Here is a 21,119-nt window from a genome sequence, read left to right as displayed (position 1 = left end):
TTATAGAGCGTCTCCTGTGTGTCAGGGGCACACAGCTCACAGCTGAAGCCAATATAAAAAAAATAATAAGACATAGTTCCTCCCTCCAGGGAGCAGACACCATAGCCAAACCCCCTAGCCTTGAGCCCACCGTTAGTCTTACCTGACCCTCTTGTTCTGGGCTCTTTGAGCAGGGAAAAACCGCTGTGGGGACAACAACGGAGGCTGCACCCACCTGTGTCTACCCAGTGGCCAGAACTACACCTGTGCCTGCCCCACTGGCTTCCGCAAGATCAGCAGCCACGCGTGTGCCCAGAGTAAGTGGGTCTGGGGCACCTGCCTCGTTGGATGTGCCATGTGAGGGGGTTGGAAGGAACAGGGATACGAGTTTAAAGGACTGTCTTTTATGGGGAGGAGCCAGGCTCCTCGTGTAGCCCCTGGAGAGGCCAAGGGCTCCTGGGTCAAAGCTGAGGGCCCAGTAGTAGTTGCTAAAGTTTCAGTGACACCACCTAGTCAAGTATGAATACCTGCAACCAGGCTTCTGTATCATCTCACCAGGTAGGATACTTTTTCTGTAGGCAGCAAGAAGGTTCCAGGCCATTCTAGAAAGCAGGGGAATGGTTTCCTATCTCTTTACCTTTAGCTTCACCCTGTTTCCATTCCCTAAACCAGAGAGCCAAGATTAGGGCTCTGATGATGCCCGGTATACACAGGCCCTGGAAAAATATGTGCCTCACAGAGAAAGACGATGGGACTCCCTGGCCACTCCCTGAGCTGCTACTTTGTCTTCCTCGAAGCTCTTGCAGGGGCCTCGTCTTGAGAGGGTGGACCTGTCTAGCTCAGGGCCATAGGTGACTTTTCCTAAGAACAGTCCAGCGAGGAGGGATGCAGGCATGTGGCATCACCAGCAAGGGGCCTGGGAGAACTCTTCACACACCAGCAGCTTCCCTTACTGACTGCCCTGTCCCCACTGACCCTCTTATCTCTGGCTAAAAGCAAATTGCTCGTGGGATCTGGGTCCTTTCCAGGGATTAGAGCACATGTGTCAAAAACAAGGCCCGCGGGCCAAATCCGTCCCGCCAGGCCTTGCAATGCGGCCCGCACCTCGCTGTCATCACTGCACTTCGCTGCGTTTCCATCACAATGACAGTTTATGACAGTTCAGTAAACCATTCAGCCCGCGATTTAGGCTGGATTTTAGATTTTGGCCCCTTCTCTGATTGAGTTCGACACCCCTAGATTAGAGAAACCATTCAGAGGAACAGGGGCGATGCTTACTCAGCACATACTGGTTGAGAACCTAGTTTCCCGCTTTCTTTTGGGCCCAGCTCTTCCCATATTTATTGTCTTAGTGAAGTGCAAGAGGTTTCCCTAGGATTTTCCCTTAGGGATTTCCCAGATCCTAAAGGAAGACAGTAAAGTTAGGCAGGAAGTGCCTTTTCAGGCAGAAATGTATCCTGGGAAACTTTTGGACAGGACAGAATAGAGGCAGGTTGTAGAAAAGAGCGATTTGGGAAGAAGCTGTGTAAGGGAGGGGCCAGGGCTGCTGCTCTGGAGCCAGACCTGAATTAAGTCCCAGCTCTGGTGCTTTGTAGCCAGGGGATCCTGCATAGGTTACTTGACCTCTCCAAGTCTCAGCATTACTCTCTAGAAAATGAGAATAAGAATAACACAAACCACAAAGCGTTGCTACGAGGATGGAGGAGACAAGGCAAGAAAAGCACCAGGTTCAGTGCCTGGCATGGAGTGAGTGCCCAGTGAACAGTCACTATTGACTCAAGTGAAGAGAAAAGCAACAGGAAGGGATCTAGATGATAGAGTGCATCAGCCAAAATCCCAAGCAGACATAGAAATCAAAGGGGTCGGGGTGAGAGTCAGCGGCTCTGTAGCCAATGCACTGAAGGAGATGGAGCAAAGAGGTGAGAAAAGTTGAGATGAACCTGACAGACACTTAAACAGGATGCACTGCTATGCCCTGGGGAGAGTCTATTTCCATTTGATCCTAAAGACTGAGTCTGCCAGTATGGGCTGCCAGTGCTCAAAGGGGGCCTGAGATGTGAGGCATAGGGGACAAAGGGCACCAGGTCCCAGGAGGTGTGATTGAACCAGATGTCACACAGGTGAGCGTCTATGTCTGTCACTGTTATTGGATTTAGAGCATTAAAAGAAGACCCCTTTCGGCCTTTGATCAGGTCTTGACAAGTTCCTGCTTTTTGCCCGAAGGATGGACATCCGTCGGATCAGCTTCGACACAGAGGACCTGTCCGACGATGTCATCCCACTGGCTGACGTGCGCAGTGCTGTGGCCCTTGACTGGGACTCCCGGGATGACCACGTGTACTGGACAGATGTCAGCACTGACACCATCAGCAGGGCCAAGTGGGATGGAACAGGACAGGAGGTAGGGCTCAGTGTGGGCCCAGGCCCTCTGGAGATTAAGGGGTAGAGTTCTCCTTCTCCTGGGTAAGGGCTTCCCATACTTTCCCCAGTTTAAGAATTGGTGACCTGTAGGCCCCAGAGCTAAGTCCAGTTGGTGATATAGCTTTGCTTTCTGCCCAGGTGGTAGTGGATACCAGTTTGGAGAGTCCAGCAGGCCTGGCCATTGATTGGGTTACCAACAAACTGTACTGGACAGATGCAGGTATGTACTGGGTAGCCATGGCCTGGCTCTCTGGGACTCCTCTTACTTAAAATCCTGCCCTAAGGTAGAAGGAGCCCATTGTCCCTCCTAGACCACTTCTATCCTGACCTGAGGTCCTTAGAAGGTCGGGAGTGGTTGGGCTGCTGCAGAGCTAAAGCTAGAAGCTCACATTGATGGTTTGTCATTTGCCAATCAAATGGCAGCTTCTTCTGCTAAGCAGCTGATGCCTGAGAATGTTCTGAAGCATTACAGATAAGGCAACTGTGTCCTTTGATTTCTTCAATCACTGTCTTGGTAAAATGGGGATTTTATCCAGGTGAGTTTGGGAGGCAAGGGGAATGCCTTAACCAGAGCCACTCAACGTGTGGTCCCTGGCACCGCAGCATCAGCGTTACCTGGGAACTTGTTAGAAATGCAAATTCTCAGACCCTACTCCAGACCTGCTGAGTCAGAATCTTTTGGGGGTTGGTTCAGGCACCTGTATCTTCACAAGCTTTCCTGATTCATATGCAGACTAGAGTGTGAGGAGCATTGCCTTAAATTATAAGACAGAGTAGCTTGCTTGTGTTGAGGAAGTGTTGCTCTTCAAATAAATGGAACTGGTTGTTTCCTTGAACTTTTTCTCGAAACCCAATTCACCAACTATCCATTGTTCATCTACCACAAGGTATTTCTTGAGCATCTACTACATGCCAGGCTCCATGCTTGGGTGTGGAAGGTAAGAGAGTGAACAACCAAGACTAGAGTTAATATCTTTGCCCCCTACTTCTTGGTAGGGACAGACCGGATTGAAGTGGCCAACACCGATGGCAGCATGAGAACAGTACTCATCTGGGAGAACCTTGATCGTCCCCGAGACATCGTGGTGGAGCCCATGGACGGGTGAGCACCTGCTCCTTTGGAGTGAGCCCCACCCACCTTCCAGGTCTGAGTGCTAGAGGGGAGTCTGGAGGTAGCAAGAGCGGCCAGTTCTATGGGAACACCAGGAAGCCAGGGCAGCTGTGGAAACCACAGAGCATAGTGACAACTCTGTCTCCTCAGTAGACAAGGAAACCTTTAAATCATTCTATCTTTTTATTTTTATTTTTTATTTTCAGTCTGCTTATAAAAGTAGCTTGTTGTTTAAAAAAAATAGATAAATTAATCTGTGGAAAGTAAGGATTCCCTATAATCTCACTCTCCAGCAGTAACCATTGTTAACAGATTGTATTTTTCCCAGGCTTTCTTCTACATTTGGTGGTGGTGGTGGTGGTGGTGGTGGTGGTGGTGGTGGTTTTGGTTTTACAACAATGTCTATTGCTTTGTAACTTGGTGTTTTCACATGGCTGTATATCTTGGATATCTTTCCATTTGCTTATGTATATTATATGTGATGATATAGATCTATATATTGTTCTTAATGATTATATAGAATTCTATTAAATTTATGTACTATAATTATTTAACTCATCCAGTTGAGAAAACATTTCTTATCCCCGATCCTCATTTCCCATCTTTCTTTATTCCCAAATAGGCCTTATTTTCTGAACACTCCTTGAGCCATGGGCTCTGCCTTTATTAAGACTCTGTCATAGTGATAGAAGATATAAAATTTTACACAGCTCTGAGCCCAGGGCAGGGCTGGAGACTGAGACAGGAGACTAAGAAGCTCCTTAAATCATAGGACAGAGTGGATTGCTTGTGTTGTGGAAGCATTACTCTTCAAAGAAATGGAACTTGTCATTTCCTTGAACTTCTCGAAATTCAATTCACTAACTATCCATTGTACATCTACCACAAAGTATTTCTTGAGTAGACAGAAACCCTAAAACCCTAAGTATTCTGAATCCCCACTGGGCGTTAACTGGAAGACTTGTGAGACCTCCCTTGTCTGTGCCCAGGTACATGTATTGGACTGACTGGGGTGCAAGCCCCAAGATTGAGCGAGCTGGCATGGATGCCTCGGGCCGCCAGGTCATCATCTCTTCCAATCTGACCTGGCCTAACGGACTAGCCATTGACTATGGATCCCAGCGGCTGTACTGGGCTGATGCCGGCATGAAGACAATTGAATTTGCTGGACTGGATGGCAGCAAGAGGAAGGTAATGGTGGCACTAAGGCCTCCTCCCACAGACCTGACAGCCTTTAGGGCATCACTCCAGCTGGCAGCTGGCAGGAGCTAGGGGGACCTCAAGGGGACCCAGTATGGTATGTATGATATTTCTCTAAGACTGTGGCTGCCCTTCAGAACCCAGGGGTCCTTCTGTGCTTGCTAATAAAAGGAATCTAGGAATTCGTGTATTAATAGATTGTGAGCTAGGTGTGATTTAATAAGTGAATTCCTAAGAAATCACTTAATTCCTAAGAAATAAGTGATTTCCTAAGAAACATAAGAACAAATACTAATTAACCACCAGTTGCACCATGATCTCCATTTGTTTTTGTTAATATTTATTTTGGTATGTCACATTTACAGAAAAGTTGCAAAAACAGTCAAAAGAACCAATAACTAACATTTTGCCACATTGTTGTATTATTCTTAGTCTCTATTTCTATCTATAAAAATACACACACACAGACACACACACACACACACACATTATTACTTTTCTGAGCAATCAGAAATTAAACTGGAGACATTCTGCTTTGACCCCAAAATATTTCAGTGCATATTTCTTAAGAACAAAGACATTGTCTTACATAATCTCAGTACAAAGGTCAAAATCAGGAAATTTAACATTCATACAACGATACTATCTAATCACAGTCAAAATTGAATTTCACCGCCAATTGTCCCAATGATGTCCTTTATAGCTTTTCTTTATCTTTTTTCTTTTGTAGTCCAGGATACAATCTCAGATCACAATTGTATTTAATATCACATCTCTTGTCTCTAATCTAGAATACTCCTCAATCTTTTTATGTTTTTCTTTTTTTAATGTATTTTTATTGATTTCAGAGAGGAAGAGAGAAAGAGAGAGAGAGAGAGAGAGAGAGAGAGAGAGAGAGAGAGAGGGAGATCAGTGATGAGAGAATCATTGATCGGCTGCCTCCTGCAAGCCCCACACTGGGGATCGAGCCCACAACCCGGTCATGTGCCCTGACCCAGAATTGTACCATGACCCCCTGTTTCATAGGTTGACACTCAACTACTGATCCATGTGGGCTGGGCTTTGTGTCTTTCTTGACCTTAGTATTTTTAAAGAGGAAATGCCAGTTATTTTGATTAAAATATTCCTCAATTTGTCTGCTATTTCCTTGTGATTAGATTCAGATTATGTGTTGCGGACAGTCATACTACATTAAGTGATTTCTCAGTGTGTCTTGTCAGTAAGGCACAGATCTTGACTCATCACATTATTGTGATATTAACTTTAATTGAATCATTAAGATGATATCCATTGTAAAGTTGCTGCTTTTCCTTTTGTTATTAATAAACCATCTGTACAGATATTTTGAGATTATATAAATAATACATCACCTTTTATAATAATCACACAACCCTTGGAATGAGGCAGATTAAAGCGCAGAGAGATTTGATAACCAGCCCTTGCACAAGGTCACACAGCAGGCAATGGTGGCCAAGCTGCATTCCGGCTCCTTGCCTGAGTGCTCAGGCGCTGCTGAGTACTGTGGGACCTTGCTGGGGGATGACACACGTGCTGGGTCCCTGGTAGGTGCTGATTGGAAGCCAGCTCCCCCACCCGTTTGGGCTGACCCTCTATGAAGAGCGCATCTATTGGACAGACTGGCAGACCAAAAGTATCCAGAGCGCTGACCGGCTGACGGGGCTGGACCGGGAGACCCTGCAGGAGAATTTGGAGAACCTCATGGACATCCACGTCTTCCACCGCCGGCGGCCCCCAGGTGAGCAGCCCTTGACCCATACCAGGTTCTCCTTGGCCTCCCTGCGCTTTAGTCCTCATCACTGACCCCTCCCCTCCTCCCTCCCCAGTGACTACGCCGTGCACTATGGAGAACGGTGGCTGCAGTCACTTGTGTCTTCGGTCCCCAAATCCTAGTGGCTTCAGCTGTACCTGCCCCACGGGCATCAACCTGATGCCTGATGGCAAGACATGTTCACCAGGTGAGTCTTAAGCATCAGAAACCTGGAGGGAGCCTCTTAGGGAGGGGCAGTGGCTCTCTTCCTTCCCTGTGGATGGACTCCAATGTGGTCTGAGAACCCGTGGGTCCTGGTGCTTCTAGAGTTTTAGGGGAGAGACAGAGCTTTTAGAAAAGAGGAGAGGTCCAGGACAGAGGCCGGGGAGCAAGTAGACAGGACTGGAGGCAGGCCCCAACTAGTTCTTCATGCATTTTCATGAAAGATGGTCCTCTCTCAGGCACTTTATTTTCATCTGTTGGAAAATTGTCATTCTATCCTGATTTGGTTAGGATAAGTTACTTTAGTCCCAGCTGCCCCAAATCACGCATAATAAATATTAAAATGGATGATATCTACAATGTAATGGTGCTCCCCTTAGAGGTGGTGCTTTTGTGAGAAGCAGGACCTGGCTGCCCAGGTTTTGGAAGTCAGTGTTTCTCCCTAGGGGATGCTGCATTGTGGGCCTCGTTGGAATTCTAACTTCCCAGAAAATTTAGTTAGAAAGGAATTGTGAATTGTGCCTCCTAGGCTGGGGAAAAGCCCTCTTGAACTTAATATGAAGTTCTCAAAACTTCATGGTAAAGTGTCCTTCAAAGAGAGTCCTTCTATAATATTAATAAAGAACTATCATTTATGACTGTATCAGACTCGCTATACAGTGCTGTCTGGACATGATCTCTTTTAGTCCCACAGCCACCCAGGTATGGTCCCCATGGTCCAGATATTGATTCTGATACACAGTTTAAATAAGTTATGCAGGATCACTCAACTAGAATCTGAAGACCCAGAGCATGAATTTCAGTTTGCCTCACTCCAAATCCTCATGGCTGTGCTAGGGTGACTGTCCTTTCCTTCTCTCCCCACCTGGGCAGGCATGAATAGTTTCCTCATCTTCGCCAGGAGGATAGACATACGCATGGTGTCCTTGGACATCCCTTATTTTGCCGATGTGGTGGTACCGATCAACAATACCATGAAGAACACGATTGCCATTGGAGTGGATCCCCAAGAAGGTCTGTGTGGCCCTCCTTTCCCCTGGCCTTCTGTCCCTGCCCTATAGCAACTGCTATCCTTGCTTTCCTTATCCCCTCTGCCTCCTGGGGGCTCACCATTCCTTCTGGCACAATGTCAACCCGTCTCTATAGCACTTTTTCTTTGGTTATGAGGGCAAGGTTTCTGGCCCTCTTCTCCCTCTCTGCCAAGAGCTATCCTGCTATGGCATTTCTACATTTCTTTCTTGTTTTTTAAGACTCACCCAAGGATATTTTTTTTTATTATTGATTTTTAGAGAGAGTGGAAGAGAGGGGGAAAGACAGAGAAATATCTATGTGAGAGAAACATATCGATAGGTTGCCTCCTGCACGTGCCCCGATGAGGACCCTGGGCCAGGGAGGAGTCTGCAACTGGGGTGCGGGTCCTTGATCAGAATCGAATCTGGGACTCTTTGGTCTACAGGCTGATGCTCTATCCACTGAGGCCAAACTGGCTAGGGCTAAATTTCTGTTGATTTCCTTGCTACAGGTTACAGGGCTCTCTGACATGCACTGGTGTCTCAGCTGTGCATGTCCTTTTGTGGGGGTAGAGGGTCCAGGCTGAGCCAAGCCTTCCTTTTTTTTCCAGGAAAAGTGTACTGGTCAGACAGCACACTGCACAGGATCAGCCGTGCCAATCTGGATGGCTCACAGCACGAGGACATCATCACCACAGGTGGGCCTTGCTCCCAGCCCAGGAATTGCCTGTCTGGCTACAGAGCTAGGAAAATAGCCCATCTGTTTTAAGGCAGGAGCCAGTGTGCTCTCTTGACTTCCTGCAGGCCTGCAAACCACAGATGGGCTCGCAGTGGATGCCATTGGCCGGAAAGTGTACTGGACAGACACTGGAACCAACCGGATTGAAGTGGGCAACCTGGACGGGTCCATGCGGAAAGTGCTGGTGTGGCAGAATCTTGACAGCCCCCGAGCCATTGTACTGTACCATGAGATGGGGTGAGAGCTGGCTCTGTGACTGGTCACAGGATGGGTCAGCTTGGCTGGGGCCAGGGATGGGTGAACGAGGGCAATTGAGAGCAAGCTCGCTTCACAGGGACACTGAGAGCGACCTTCTGCGGCTGTTCCACTCTCTATGGCTCCTTTCAGAGTGGCAGCATAGTGCAGAGGTTAAAAGCATGAGCCTTGGACTCAGAAGTCTGGGATTCAAATTCCTTCACCATTTATTAGCTGCACCTGTCACTTTAAGTTTAGTGTTTAACCTCTCTGATTTTCCTTACCTGTAAATGGAGATGAGTCACACCTTGTGACTCTTGTGAGGATTACGTGAGATAATATATGAAGAGTACTTTCTCTTTAATAGTGGTAAAAAAAAAAAAATTAATTTATCATCTTAACTTTTTGTTATTGTTGTTGTTAACCAGATGGTGGGCAGCTGCTTATTTTAAGGGACTGCTTTTTTAAAAAAAAATTATTTTTTTAATTTTTTTTACAGAGAGTAAGAGAGAGGGATACAGAGTTAGAAACATTGATCAGCTGCCTCCTACACACCCCCTACTGGGGATGTGCCTGAAACCAAGGTACATGCCCTGCAGTCCACAGACCAACGCTCTATCCACTGAGCCAAACCTGTTAGGGCCCATCTTCACTATTTTTAAGTGTACAGTGCAGTTATGTGAACTTAATTCACATTATTGCAAAGCAGATATCAGGAGCTTTTCATCTTACAATATACCCATTAAGCATTAACTCCCCTTTTTGAGTGTGAAATTTTTCTCATAGGCTTTGGCATATTATAAATACCTACAATATCCAGGCGCTGAGGGAATAACCAGCTAGTATTCTTCTTTGCCCAGGTACATGTACTGGACAGACTGGGGAGAGAATGCCAAGCTAGAGCGGTCCGGAATGGATGGCTCAGACCGGACAGTGCTCATCAACAACAACCTGGGGTGGCCCAACGGCCTTACTGTGGACAAGGTCAGCTCCCAGCTGCTTTGGGCTGATGCCCACACAGAGGTGAGAGTCCTGCTCCTGCTGCTTCCCAGGGACCCAGGAAGACGGGAGATGTCTGTATGGCATCTGCACCGAGAGCTCCTAGTTTACTGTTAACCAGTCCTACCCTCTCCTTCCTCTCCAGCGAATTGAGGTTGCTGACCTAAACGGTGCCAGTCGTCACACACTGGTGTCACCTGTGCAGCACCCGTATGGCCTCACCTTGCTCGACTCCTATATCTACTGGACCGACTGGCAGACTCGGAGCATCCACCGTGCTGACAAGGGTACTGGCAACAATGTCATCCTGGTGAGGTCCAACCTGCCAGGACTCATGGACATCCAGGCGGTAGACCGGGCCCAGCCACTAGGTGAGAAGACCCCGTAGGTCTGTGCACCAGGGCCTGTGGCTTTCTGGGATTATCACATCAAAGAGCACAGAGATTTCTTTATAATCATGGAGACAGGGACCTATCTAAGCCCCTTCCAGGATCAGGCTGTGTTCCCTTCTGGTATGGCTGGTACTACAACTACAGCATGCTGTCACTTTCAAAAGACCCTTGGCGACACTCCTGCCCCTTCTACCTCATCCCTGCCAGGCAAACACTGTTATTTAGAACAGTCAAAAATCAAGCCTAAGAAACTTTGTAAGATTTAGATAATATTCCAGACAGGGTGTCCAAACTCATACTTCTCCTCTAATTACCAGGTTTTAACAAGTGTGGCTCGAGAAATGGTGGCTGCTCCCACCTCTGCTTGCCTCGGCCCTCTGGCTTCTCCTGTGCCTGCCCCACGGGCATCCAGCTGAAGGGAGATGGAAAGTCCTGTGATCCCTCTCCCGAGACCTACCTGCTCTTCTCCAGCCGAGGCTCCATCCGGCGTATCTCACTGGACACCAGCGACCACACAGATGTGCATGTGCCTGTCTCTGAACTCAACAATGTCATCTCTCTGGACTATGACAGTGTGGATGGAAAAGTCTATTACACAGATGTATTCCTGGATGTTATCAGGTATGAGTATCCCTGAAACCTCCAGAGGCCACAGGCCTCCTTCCGGTCCCCGATGGGTAAGGTTAGGGTCTATGTTCACCTCTAAATGGACTCAGTGACTTGACAACTTAGATAGTGAGTTCTGATCATGACTTGTTCACTTTGTAGTGTTATCATTTACAACAGAGTTTTAAACTTTTTGGGGTTTTGTGTGATGTTGTTTTGTTAATCCTCACCTGAGGATGAGGATATTTTTCCATAGATTTTAGAAAGAGAGGGAGAAAGAGAGAAAAAAACATCAATGTGGGAGAGACACATTGATTGGTTGCACACACCCAGACTGGGCACTGGGATCGAACCTGCAATCCAGGTATGTGCCCTTGACCAGGATTGAACCCTCTACCCTTTGGTAGATGTTCTAACCACCTAGCCATATGAACGGGGCCTTTTGGGGTTTTTGTTGTTGTTGATTTACGGATTAATAGAAGCTCAGTTTGTAAAGCAAATTGAAAGGTCAGGTAATGTCAGGCTGGGGACCTGGAGCCTTTAATCCCTACTCCTGGGCCCTGGGATTGCTGTCAGGATCTTCTAAGACTCATTGAAGAATCGGCCATGGAGCTAAACCATGTATCTGTATTGTGAAACTTGACCAATACCAAGGCTTGTGGTTGTTCACGAGGTTTTTGTTTTGTTTTGTTTTCATATTTTTGTTTTGTTTTTATTTAATATTTTTACCCAACACAGCTGAAGAAAATGGTGCTCTGCCATCAGTAAGAGGGGTTTACCATGCAGAGACTCTCATGTGCAGGAACAAGGGCACTCTCCTTCGTTCTCCCTGGAGAATCTCATGCGGGGGGCAGGTGTGCATATGTTTAGAGAAGTCCTCACATGTTTATGACATGCCCCCATCCTGAATTCCCTGGCGTAGGACTTCTGTAAATATACACATATAGGTTTTGCAAATTGCCTTTATTTTTTATAATGGCTCCCTAGCAATCCTTATCTCTTCTCTAAGATATATTGAGAATTATTAACTCTTCTTCTGGCAAGACATGGACCTAAATGCCCCCTGTTTACAGCAGGAAACACTCTATATTCCTAAGAAATATTTATTCTGGAAATATCTTGAGTACCTACTGTGCTAGATGCTGAGGAATGCACTTATAGATGCTTGGTCTCTGCCTCTATGGAGCTTACACTATAGGGGGGATAATTATGGGGACATGGATTAAAAGGGTTTCAGTCTGGTCAGTCATCCAACCCTGGGCTCTCCCCCAAGGCGAGCAGATCTGAATGGCAGCAACATGGAGACCGTGATCGGGCAGGGACTGAAGACCACCGATGGGCTGGCCGTGGACTGGGTGGCCAGAAACCTATATTGGACAGATACAGGCCGAAATACCATCGAAGCATCAAGGCTAGATGGTTCCTGCCGCAAAGTGCTGGTCAACAACAGCCTGGATGAGCCTCGGGCCATTGCCGTTTTCCCCAGGAAGGGGTAAGTTCTTGGCCTGCAGAAAAGAGACCCAGGGGAGAAGGGCCTGGTGAAGAAGCCAATGGAGGATGCCTACCTATTAGTGGGATCAGTGTGTCCTTTGTATTCTCTCAAGCTCTACGTGCCATCTTCCTGTGCCTCGATGATCATGTCACTGTTGTCTCTCAGGTACCTCTTCTGGACAGACTGGGGCCACATTGCCAAGATTGAGCGGGCGAACCTGGACGGCTCTGAGAGGAAGGTCCTCATCAATACAGACCTGGGCTGGCCCAATGGCCTTACCCTGGACTATGATACACGCAGGTGGGAATCGTGTCCTAAACAGCCTCCTGGAAATAGGGTAGGCAGAGGAGAGGATGCTTGAGATTGAAGTAGTGAAAACAAAAAGATTGAAAGCTGTTGTCATGTGGGGAAGGGAAAGCAGTGAGAAGGCCAAGCAAACACATTCTTAAAGCAGGGGCTACTGAAACCAGCCTTCGCCTCTGAGGTGTGTTTTATTTATCCGGTTTACCTGGTTTTGAGTGTTTAGCAGAGCATGTCCTCTGGCTGGACCCCTAGTCCCACTACCCCCACCGTTTAAGGGGATAGGACTTCACATTCCTTGTTCTCCTGATCCCTTCAGATATTGGAATTTGCAACTCCTGGCCTAGATTTAAAAAAGAACAAAAAAAAAAAATGCTAAAGAGCAGGAGAAGAGGGTGAAGGGAGCTCTGAAGTAGTCGGTTCCCCTTTCTGCCCTCAGAGGTAGGGAAAGGAATCAAAGTCACCCAGGAGTTGGGATGGAGAAGAGGAATGCCCTCTTCCTTTAACCTCAGTGACGTTTTTGTAGACCCTGTCTCTTCTTGAAGGGTGTTTATAGGATTTTTGACTTAGATTCTTTGGTAGGAAGATGAGACTTGGTGGTGGCTCCTCGGAGGTCGTTAGAGGGCCTGCTCCCCTACCCCCCTTAAGACAGCACTGGCCTCCCCACTTAGAAGTCACCAACTTCTCCTCTTCAGCTTTGACCTCTCATCAATGGTGCTTCTTGCCTGTGCACAGCTCTCACCAGCTCAGCTCAGGAAGGGACAGGCAACTCTCTGGAAAAGGGGGCAAGGGGTGAGGGGGTGGGGGGTGGGGAGGAGCAACTGGGCTCCCTGGCAAGCATTTTGAGCAGCCACTCTTATCTCCTTTCCTTCACAGAATCTACTGGGTAGATGCACACCTGGACCGGATTGAGAGTGCTGACCTCAATGGAAAGCTACGGCAGGTCTTGGTCAGCCATGTGTCCCACCCCTTTGCCCTCACTCAGGTACTAGCTCAAGAAAGTTAGCTAAATCTTTTTAACGGGGGAGGTATTCTAAATTGGCAGCCTCAACCCTATGCTACTGAACAGGTGTACTATGGAAGCTCATTTTAGGGATGTTTTCCTATACACTGAATCCTTGTCACCACCATGTGTCCTGCTAGGCCTGCCCCTCCACTCCCATGTCCCAGCACTCGAAGGAGTGGCTCATAAGTGGTGGTGTGCAGAATTAGCTGTGGAGCTTGTTAAAATGCATGTTTCTGGATATAAAGAATCTGCTTCGTGAGGGTTGGGCCCAAGAATATGCATTTTAACAAAACACTAAGTTGGACGGCCCCAACAGCTGAGCTCAGGCAGCCCATTTGATGGCAGGAGAGTAGAGTAGCTCAGAGCCAGAGTGTTGAGGCAGCTAGACAGTAAGTATTCATTGAGTACCTCCAGCATGCCAGCTGTATGGGTTCAAGTCCTTCTGTGCAACTATGAACAAGATACTGAACTTTTCTAAGCTTCACTTACTTATATATAGTTTAATAAATGAGTTTAATAACAGTATCCTCCTCTAATATACACAGAGCATTGGTCTCTGGCACTCAATGCTTATTATTTCTAATCATCTTAATTATTACTGGCCGTCAGTTTTGAGAGTTCTAACCCTGTGAAATAATTCAGGGAAGGAAAAATGGAGTTCTACTAAGCCTGGGTCCAAAACAGGGATTCTCAATCATTTAAAAATCTTTGTCCCTTTTTTGACAAACATCTACTTCTCTGTATGTATTCTACGTTATAGCCTATCAGCTAATAAGATTTTGTCTGGCTTTACTTATTATAGGCTCCCACCTTCATCCCCATACTGTAAAACTACAAGATGATATTGACTATGGCCTTTCCATCTGCAAGTTTCCCATGGGGGTTTCTGATGTATATCCCAGGAGCAAGAAGGGAACCCACGTCATTATCCCTCCCTACCCCTACTTGATATTATCAGGATCATTGCATTAGAAGGCAGCTGCCCACAGAAGTAATTGGAGGATTTCTTAGGCCCAGAAGAGCAGAGACCTTAGAAGGACCCGCTAATTTACCCCTTATGCTAAGTACTGGAACCCACTCATTTGTTGAGCAAGTGGCCAAGTACTAAGTAAGTGTGAGGTGTTGGAAACTGAAATGAATGAAACACATTCTTGTCCTTGAAGAATTTGACAAGACAGACCAACATGTAAAAACTGACTATTGAGTGTCAACACTTACTTGTAGAAGGCACAGAACAGCTTGGAGGAGAAAATGGTGAATGCTACATAGAGTGGGGGGAGATTTCCTAGATGGTGTCCTGTCTGCGGATGCACAGAAGCTGACCTGGTGGATTTGAGATGAGAGCATTTCAGCAGAGGGAATGCACATGCTGCGGCACAGAATCTGGACTGGGGTGTGACTATTGAATAATATTTCCTCTTTTTTGGGATTCCCTATTGAGTAGCAGGACAGGTGGATCTACTGGACAGACTGGCAGACCAAGTCAATCCAGCGTGTTGACAAGTACTCAGGCCGGAACAAGGAGACAGTGTTGGCGAATGTGGAAGGACTCATGGATATCATTGTGGTCTCCCCTCAGCGGCAGACAGGTGGGGTCCTGGGTCCTCAGCCTACTTCCTTACCGTCAGTGTGGGGGGATCACCTCAAGGACTGCTCATGATCGAGACAATTAGAGCCACAGCACAGCCTTTTGGTTCCTAGACCTTTTTAGTCCTCTGTGGTTCTACCCCTCCTGGGAATGAGGTAGACTTGCATTGCTTCCTTTTGAGAAGTATCATATTGGAAGACTTAATCCTGTCCCAGGCCAGACATTCTTCTGCTTTGCCCCCAGGGACCAATGCCTGTGGTGTGAACAATGGTGGCTGCACCCACCTCTGCTTTGCCAGAGCCTCAGACTTTGTGTGCGCCTGTCCTGATGAGCCCGACAGCCGGCCCTGCTCCCTTGGTAAGTTGGACTGAATGGCCCCATGAAACAGCAGAGCCCTTGGAAAGGTAGGGGATCAGCAGCCTCAGCTTTGTCTTTCTGGGTGGAATCCCCCTCATAGGGTCTTAGAGAGGAGTGACTGGGAGTAATAAAGTTGTCTGGTAAATTGGTCCAAGCATTACTCTTTTCCCGGCCTTTGTTTTTTGGTGTTTGTTTTTTGTTTGTGTGTGTGTGTGTGTGTGTGTGTGTGTGTGTGTGTGTGTTTTGTTGTGTGTGTTTTTTGGTGTGTGTTTTGTGTCTTTTTTTTTTTTTTTTTTTTTAAATCCTCACCCAAGGATATTTTTCCGTTGATTTAGAGAGAGTGGAAGAGAGAGAGAAAAACAGAGAGAAACATCGATGTGTGAGGAACACATCCATTAGTTGCCTCCTGCATGAGCCCTGACCAGGGCCAGGACTGGGGAAGAGTCTGTAAGCAAGGTATGTGCCTTTGACTAAAATCGAATCCTGGACCCTTTGGTCTGCAAGCCAAACCAGCTAGGGCTTTTTGTGTTTTGTTTTCTAAATATGTTTTATTGATTTCATAGACAGAGGAAGGGAGAGGGAGAGAGAGATAGAAACATCAATGATAACAGAGAAACATAGTCCTAGCCATTTGGCTCAGTGGATAGAGCGTTGGCCAGCAGATGGAAGGGTCCAGGTGTTTGATTCTGGTCATAGAGCACATGTCTGGGTTGCAGGCTCATTCCAAGAGGTAGCCAATCAATGATTCCCTCTTATCATTGATATTTCTATCTCTCTCTTCTCCCTCTCTAAAATAAATAAAAGTGTGTGTGTGTGTGTGTGTGTGTGTGTGTGTGTGTGTTTAAAAAGAAATTAGTATTTTAAAACAAAAAGAGAGAGACATAGATTGGCTGCCTCCTCCTTCATGACCCTACTAGGGATCAAGCCCGCAACCCACACAAGTGCCCTGAACAGGAATAGAACTGGTGACCTCTTGGTTCATGGGTCGATGCTCAACCATTGAACCACACTGCCAGCCTCTTCCTAGCCTTTGTGAGCTAGCTAGCCCATCCAGAGCCATTGATATTGGAAATCAAAAGCCCTTTTAGTTACAGTATTGAGAAGGGCCACTAATGAGGTGCCCAAGATCAGTGTAGCTAAAAGATTGCTTTGTCAGGTTCTCCTGATGCTGCCCTTGGAACACATGTAGGGATTTGGAGCTTCAGCAACCTATTCCAGTCTTCTTTTTCTCTGCAGTACCTGGCCTAGTGCCCCCAGCTCCCAGGGTTACCAGCATAAGTGAAAGGAATCCAGTGCTAACCAACACACTACCTACCACCTTGCGTTCTTCTACCACCCGGACCCGCACATCTCTGGAGGAGACGGAAGGAAGGTAAGTGGGTTCATATGTGATTGAGGGCCCTTTGGTTCAAATCACCATCTCCTGCCAGTAGAAAACCATAATCCCAGCTAGATTCTGGCAGATGGGAGATAGATCACATCATTTGCTAACAGTTCCTGCTATTCGATTCAGGAAATGGTATTCAGACCTATAGATTATTGCAGGTGATTTGAGGGCAAGAAGCTTTAGAGAAGCTTTATGGAGAAATCACTCAGATAGTTCCCTTTCTTTCTGTGACATTGCTCTTCATCACAGGTTTAGTCTATGGTCTGATCCTAGTTTATTTAGACACCACTAAGCCACAGAGGTCTCTCTACTGCAGATTTATGACTTATTATAGAACATGCCTGGGGATGCTATGGCCTTAGCTTATAATGCTTATAATGTTCAGACACCCACGCATGCATGTGCACACGCATGCATTGTTATTAAGTAAGCAAGCATACCCATGTACAGGTCTCCTGTGAAGTATAAAATACTAGAGGCCCAGTGCATGAATTTGTGCACCAGTGGGGTCCCTTGGCTTGGTCTGAGGGATTTGGCTGAAACTGGCTCTCTGACATCCCCTGAGGGGTCCTGGATTGTGAGAGGGCACAGGCCAGCCTGAGGGACCCCACCAATCGGCCAGATCCCAGCAGCAAGCTAACCTACCAGTTGGAGTGTCTGGCCCCTGGTGGTCAGTGCACGTCATAGTGAGTAGTTGAGTGGCCTTAGCATATCATTAGCATATTATGCTTTGATTGGTTGAACAGCCTACCAGCTGACCAAACACTTAGCATATTAGGTTTTTATTATATAGGATTGTATTTCATTAAACTGGAGCTACTATCAATTTAAGGTGCATCCTAATTTAAAAGATTAAACCAAAAAAATGACCAACCACAACTGTGAGATGCCACGGATTGTAACACACATTTCTATTTCAGTGATGTCAGAATACAGAAAATATACAAATCTTAAAATTGATAAAATATGATGTTACTCAATTTAAATAAATTTTCACTTTTTAGAAGTGTTTATGTAGAAAAGCAAACATGCAGATATAAACATGTACCTTTCTCACTAACTTTTAAGTATTATCAATCATTATTAATCTCTGATTTTCTTTGGGTTTATTCAGATACTTTCTGTCAGTTCCCTTTGAAAATTCAGTGCATCTTGGTTTCAGATGTTCTTGCAAGCACTTTTTCCCTAGGCTTTTAGGAGATGTCTGTGATTGGCTGCTCACAGTGTGCCACAGGAAGCTACCTTTTTAGCATTCAAGTTACTTACCTGAGCCCTCTGGATGTCTTGCATATTCCTTTGTGAAAGAATGAAGAGGCGGGAAAAGGTGTTGGTTATTTTCAGGTCTATTTAGGCCTTGTGATAATCTTCCATCGGTTTTGCTTGACTGATAGCTTCTTTCACCTCATCCTGGTCATTTAATAAAGCCTTCCATTGATGTACTTAGTATTCTTTCAGCAGCTTCCTGCTCATCTGAAACCTGCTTCTCCTTTTAAAGGAATCCTTTTAAAGGGGGAACATATTTTTAAACACATTTACACATGATATTAGCATCTTGAAGACTGTGACTCACATGGAGTTCTCTGTATTTCCTGGTCCTGCCCACTCTATACTTCTATCTCCCATCGGGTACAGCTCTTATTCCTGAAAGCCCCATTCACAGGACTTTCCCTTCTTCCCTGGAGAAGGGCAAGATCTTTATCAAACACCAGCAGTCTTCACACTCGGTTTTCTGTGTCTCACAGATGCTCTGAAAAGGATGCCCAGCTGGGCCTCTGTGTACATTCCAATGAGGCCATACCTGCTGCTCCAGGTAAGCTCCGAGTGCCCAACTATTTTTGAAGAAGATGTAAGGAACATCTGTCTCTACTGACATCTTCTAGAACCTTTATGGGGACTCTTTGGGGTGGACTAAATCCATAGAGAGAATAATCATAATAGCCACCACTTATGGAGTACTTTCCACATGCCAGGCATTTGTTAAGATGTGTGTGTGTGTGTGTGTGTGTGTATTTGTATGTACACACACATTTAACCTTCGCCAGCCCTATGAGCAATTCATTATTTACATTTAACTGATGAGGGAACATAAGCTTAGAAGTTAAGTATCTTGCCCTACATGACACAGCCAGGAAGTGGTGGAATTAGGGTAAGTGATGCTGACAGAATGATAGGTTTCTCTCAGCCAACTACCCCTGTGGCCTCTCCTCTGAGAAGGAGGCCCCTAACCATCCTCAAATGATGGGGGGGCCCAACACCTACGAAAGTGGCCCTTCATTGTCCCACCCCTCACGCCCGCTAGAAGATTGTCAGTGGTCCCCTAGTGTCTCTCTGTTCTTTTAGGAGAAGGACTTCATGCCAGCTATGTCATCGGTGGACTCCTCAGCATTCTGCTGATTCTGGTGGTGATTGCAGCCTTGATGCTATACAGGTAACCTCAGCCTCTCTGCAGGGGGGACCACCTGCTTGTTGGTCCTCATTAGCGCATCTGGGATCTCCCAAAGCTCTGTAGTTCCCTAATTTGACCTCTGACCCACTTCATTTCAAGGTTGGGTCCCTGGTCAGAGCAGCAGAAGCAAAATACAGAAATTTTGAATTCTGACACTTCCTCTTCAGCTACTGCCCAAGCCCTCATTTCATGACCACAGTAATCCTTGGGATTTTCTTTATAAACTAGGATGCTGAGGGCATAGCAGGTGCTACCCGAGGTCACACAGGAACAGGTGAAGCTGGGATTGACTCTAGCATCTGCTTTTCCATGGCCCCTCAGTACTTTAAACCATTGAAGTTGAAGTGATTTTCTCTTCACATGAACACAGCCCTTTACCACAATATTGGGTGATATATCCTTGCTTAGTAGGGCTCTTCCTAAGAAGATTGAGTGTGTCATTATCAATTTATAATCTCTTTATAACCATATATCTATGTGTGTGTACATATATACATATATGTATATATATCCCCCAAGTGTTTTAAACACAGCTTTCGGCAAAAATGTCAGGATTTTATGCTGCTGCCCCTTCTGACAACAACAGTTGCCATTTATTGAATATGTATCAATGCCACAACAACGTTGTAATACAGATATTATTATTCCGTACTTTACAGATGAGGGTCTGAGGTTCAGAAAGTTTAGATTATGTCCAGCTAGTAAGTAACAGAGGTGGGCTGAAACATGGATCTGTCTTGACTCTAAAGCTCGGTGTATTAGTTGTCCAGTGCTGTATGACAAATGACCACAAAAATGTAGCAACTTAAAATGGCCACCATTTATCATCTCACAATTTCCGTGCGTCTGAAATCCGGATGCAGCTTAGCTGGGTGTCTCTGTGCTAAGGTCTCTTACCGGGCTGCAGTCCAGGTATTAGCCGGAGTTGCAGTCTTATCTCTGGGCTTGACTGGGGAAGCATCCCCTCCCAAGAGCACACACAGAGGTTAGACGGAAGCTCTCAGGTTCTTGCTGGCTGTTGGCTGGAGACACCCTCATCAGATCCATGCCATATAGGCCTTTGCAGAGGACAATTTACAACATGGCAGCCTGCTTCCCCCAGAACGAGAGTACGAGAGAGTGAGAAAGAGAAGGCAATGTTAAGATCCAAGCCATACGTTTCTTTGTAACCTAATCTAGTATCCATCACTGTTGCATTATCTGTTCATCAGAAGTGAGTCACCAGACTCAGCCCACACTCAAGGGGGTAGGGATTCAGAAGGTGTGAGTACCAGGAGGCGGGATCACTGGGCTATCTTAGAGGCTGCCTACCACTCTCGGGTTACAACTTCCCAGGAAGCACCCTCATGAAGATCTGAACTAATTCCTCATCACCTTTCTTCCTAAAGACACAAAAAATCCAAGTTAACTGAGCCTGGAATGGGGAACCTAACCTACAGCAACCCCTCCTACCGAACATCCACTCAGGAAGTGAAAATTGAAGCAATCCCGAAACCAGCCATGTACAATCAACTGTGCTATAAGAAAGAGGTAAAAATTAACATTTCTATTGAAGGGGTATTTTGCATGGTGGTGGGGGGTATTATTTCCAATTGCCTGAATAAATCAGTAAGGGATGTTGGGAAGTCACACCTACCACTTGGGAAGTTATAGTGAACAAAAGAACTTAATGGGATTTGGGTTTCTAGATCTAGAACAGGGGTGGGGAATGTGTGGCCCGTGGGCTGTATGAGGTCTGGCCCTACCAAGACATTAGGGGTGAGTTAATTAAATGTTTGATTAAACATAGCAGGCTAATTTTTAAGGTGATGATTTTATATGGCCTGCAAGTGATGTTGTAAATAACCAAATAGGTCTTGGCA

At 46.3% G+C, this 21,119-nt stretch overlaps 1 protein-coding gene across 1 annotated transcript in view; it reads left to right on the top strand.

Moving 5' to 3' along the window:
* The window catches only part of LRP4 (LDL receptor related protein 4), a 37,166-nt gene that overhangs the window by 11,130 nt on the left and 4,917 nt on the right, over nucleotides 1–21,119 (top strand). The window contains exons 16-37 of the mRNA XM_036427763.2: nucleotides 174–296; nucleotides 2,172–2,380; nucleotides 2,539–2,620; nucleotides 3,397–3,502; nucleotides 4,501–4,702; nucleotides 6,278–6,467; nucleotides 6,556–6,687; nucleotides 7,575–7,715; nucleotides 8,323–8,409; nucleotides 8,516–8,687; nucleotides 9,545–9,707; nucleotides 9,829–10,054; nucleotides 10,393–10,696; nucleotides 11,955–12,173; nucleotides 12,339–12,473; nucleotides 13,350–13,458; nucleotides 14,924–15,068; nucleotides 15,311–15,424; nucleotides 16,661–16,796; nucleotides 18,554–18,621; nucleotides 19,152–19,239; nucleotides 20,646–20,787. Of these exons, the coding sequence (XP_036283656.1) occupies nucleotides 174–296; nucleotides 2,172–2,380; nucleotides 2,539–2,620; nucleotides 3,397–3,502; nucleotides 4,501–4,702; nucleotides 6,278–6,467; nucleotides 6,556–6,687; nucleotides 7,575–7,715; nucleotides 8,323–8,409; nucleotides 8,516–8,687; nucleotides 9,545–9,707; nucleotides 9,829–10,054; nucleotides 10,393–10,696; nucleotides 11,955–12,173; nucleotides 12,339–12,473; nucleotides 13,350–13,458; nucleotides 14,924–15,068; nucleotides 15,311–15,424; nucleotides 16,661–16,796; nucleotides 18,554–18,621; nucleotides 19,152–19,239; nucleotides 20,646–20,787 (3,293 nt within the window). The remainder of the gene's footprint in view (nucleotides 1–173; nucleotides 297–2,171; nucleotides 2,381–2,538; nucleotides 2,621–3,396; nucleotides 3,503–4,500; nucleotides 4,703–6,277; nucleotides 6,468–6,555; nucleotides 6,688–7,574; nucleotides 7,716–8,322; nucleotides 8,410–8,515; nucleotides 8,688–9,544; nucleotides 9,708–9,828; nucleotides 10,055–10,392; nucleotides 10,697–11,954; nucleotides 12,174–12,338; nucleotides 12,474–13,349; nucleotides 13,459–14,923; nucleotides 15,069–15,310; nucleotides 15,425–16,660; nucleotides 16,797–18,553; nucleotides 18,622–19,151; nucleotides 19,240–20,645; nucleotides 20,788–21,119) is intronic.

Source organism: Pipistrellus kuhlii, unplaced genomic scaffold (genome assembly GCF_014108245.1).
Source record: "Pipistrellus kuhlii isolate mPipKuh1 unplaced genomic scaffold, mPipKuh1.p scaffold_m20_p_9, whole genome shotgun sequence".
NCBI classification, from domain to species: Eukaryota; Metazoa; Chordata; class Mammalia; order Chiroptera; family Vespertilionidae; genus Pipistrellus; species Pipistrellus kuhlii.
This window is presented reverse-complemented; position numbering and strand designations above follow the sequence as displayed.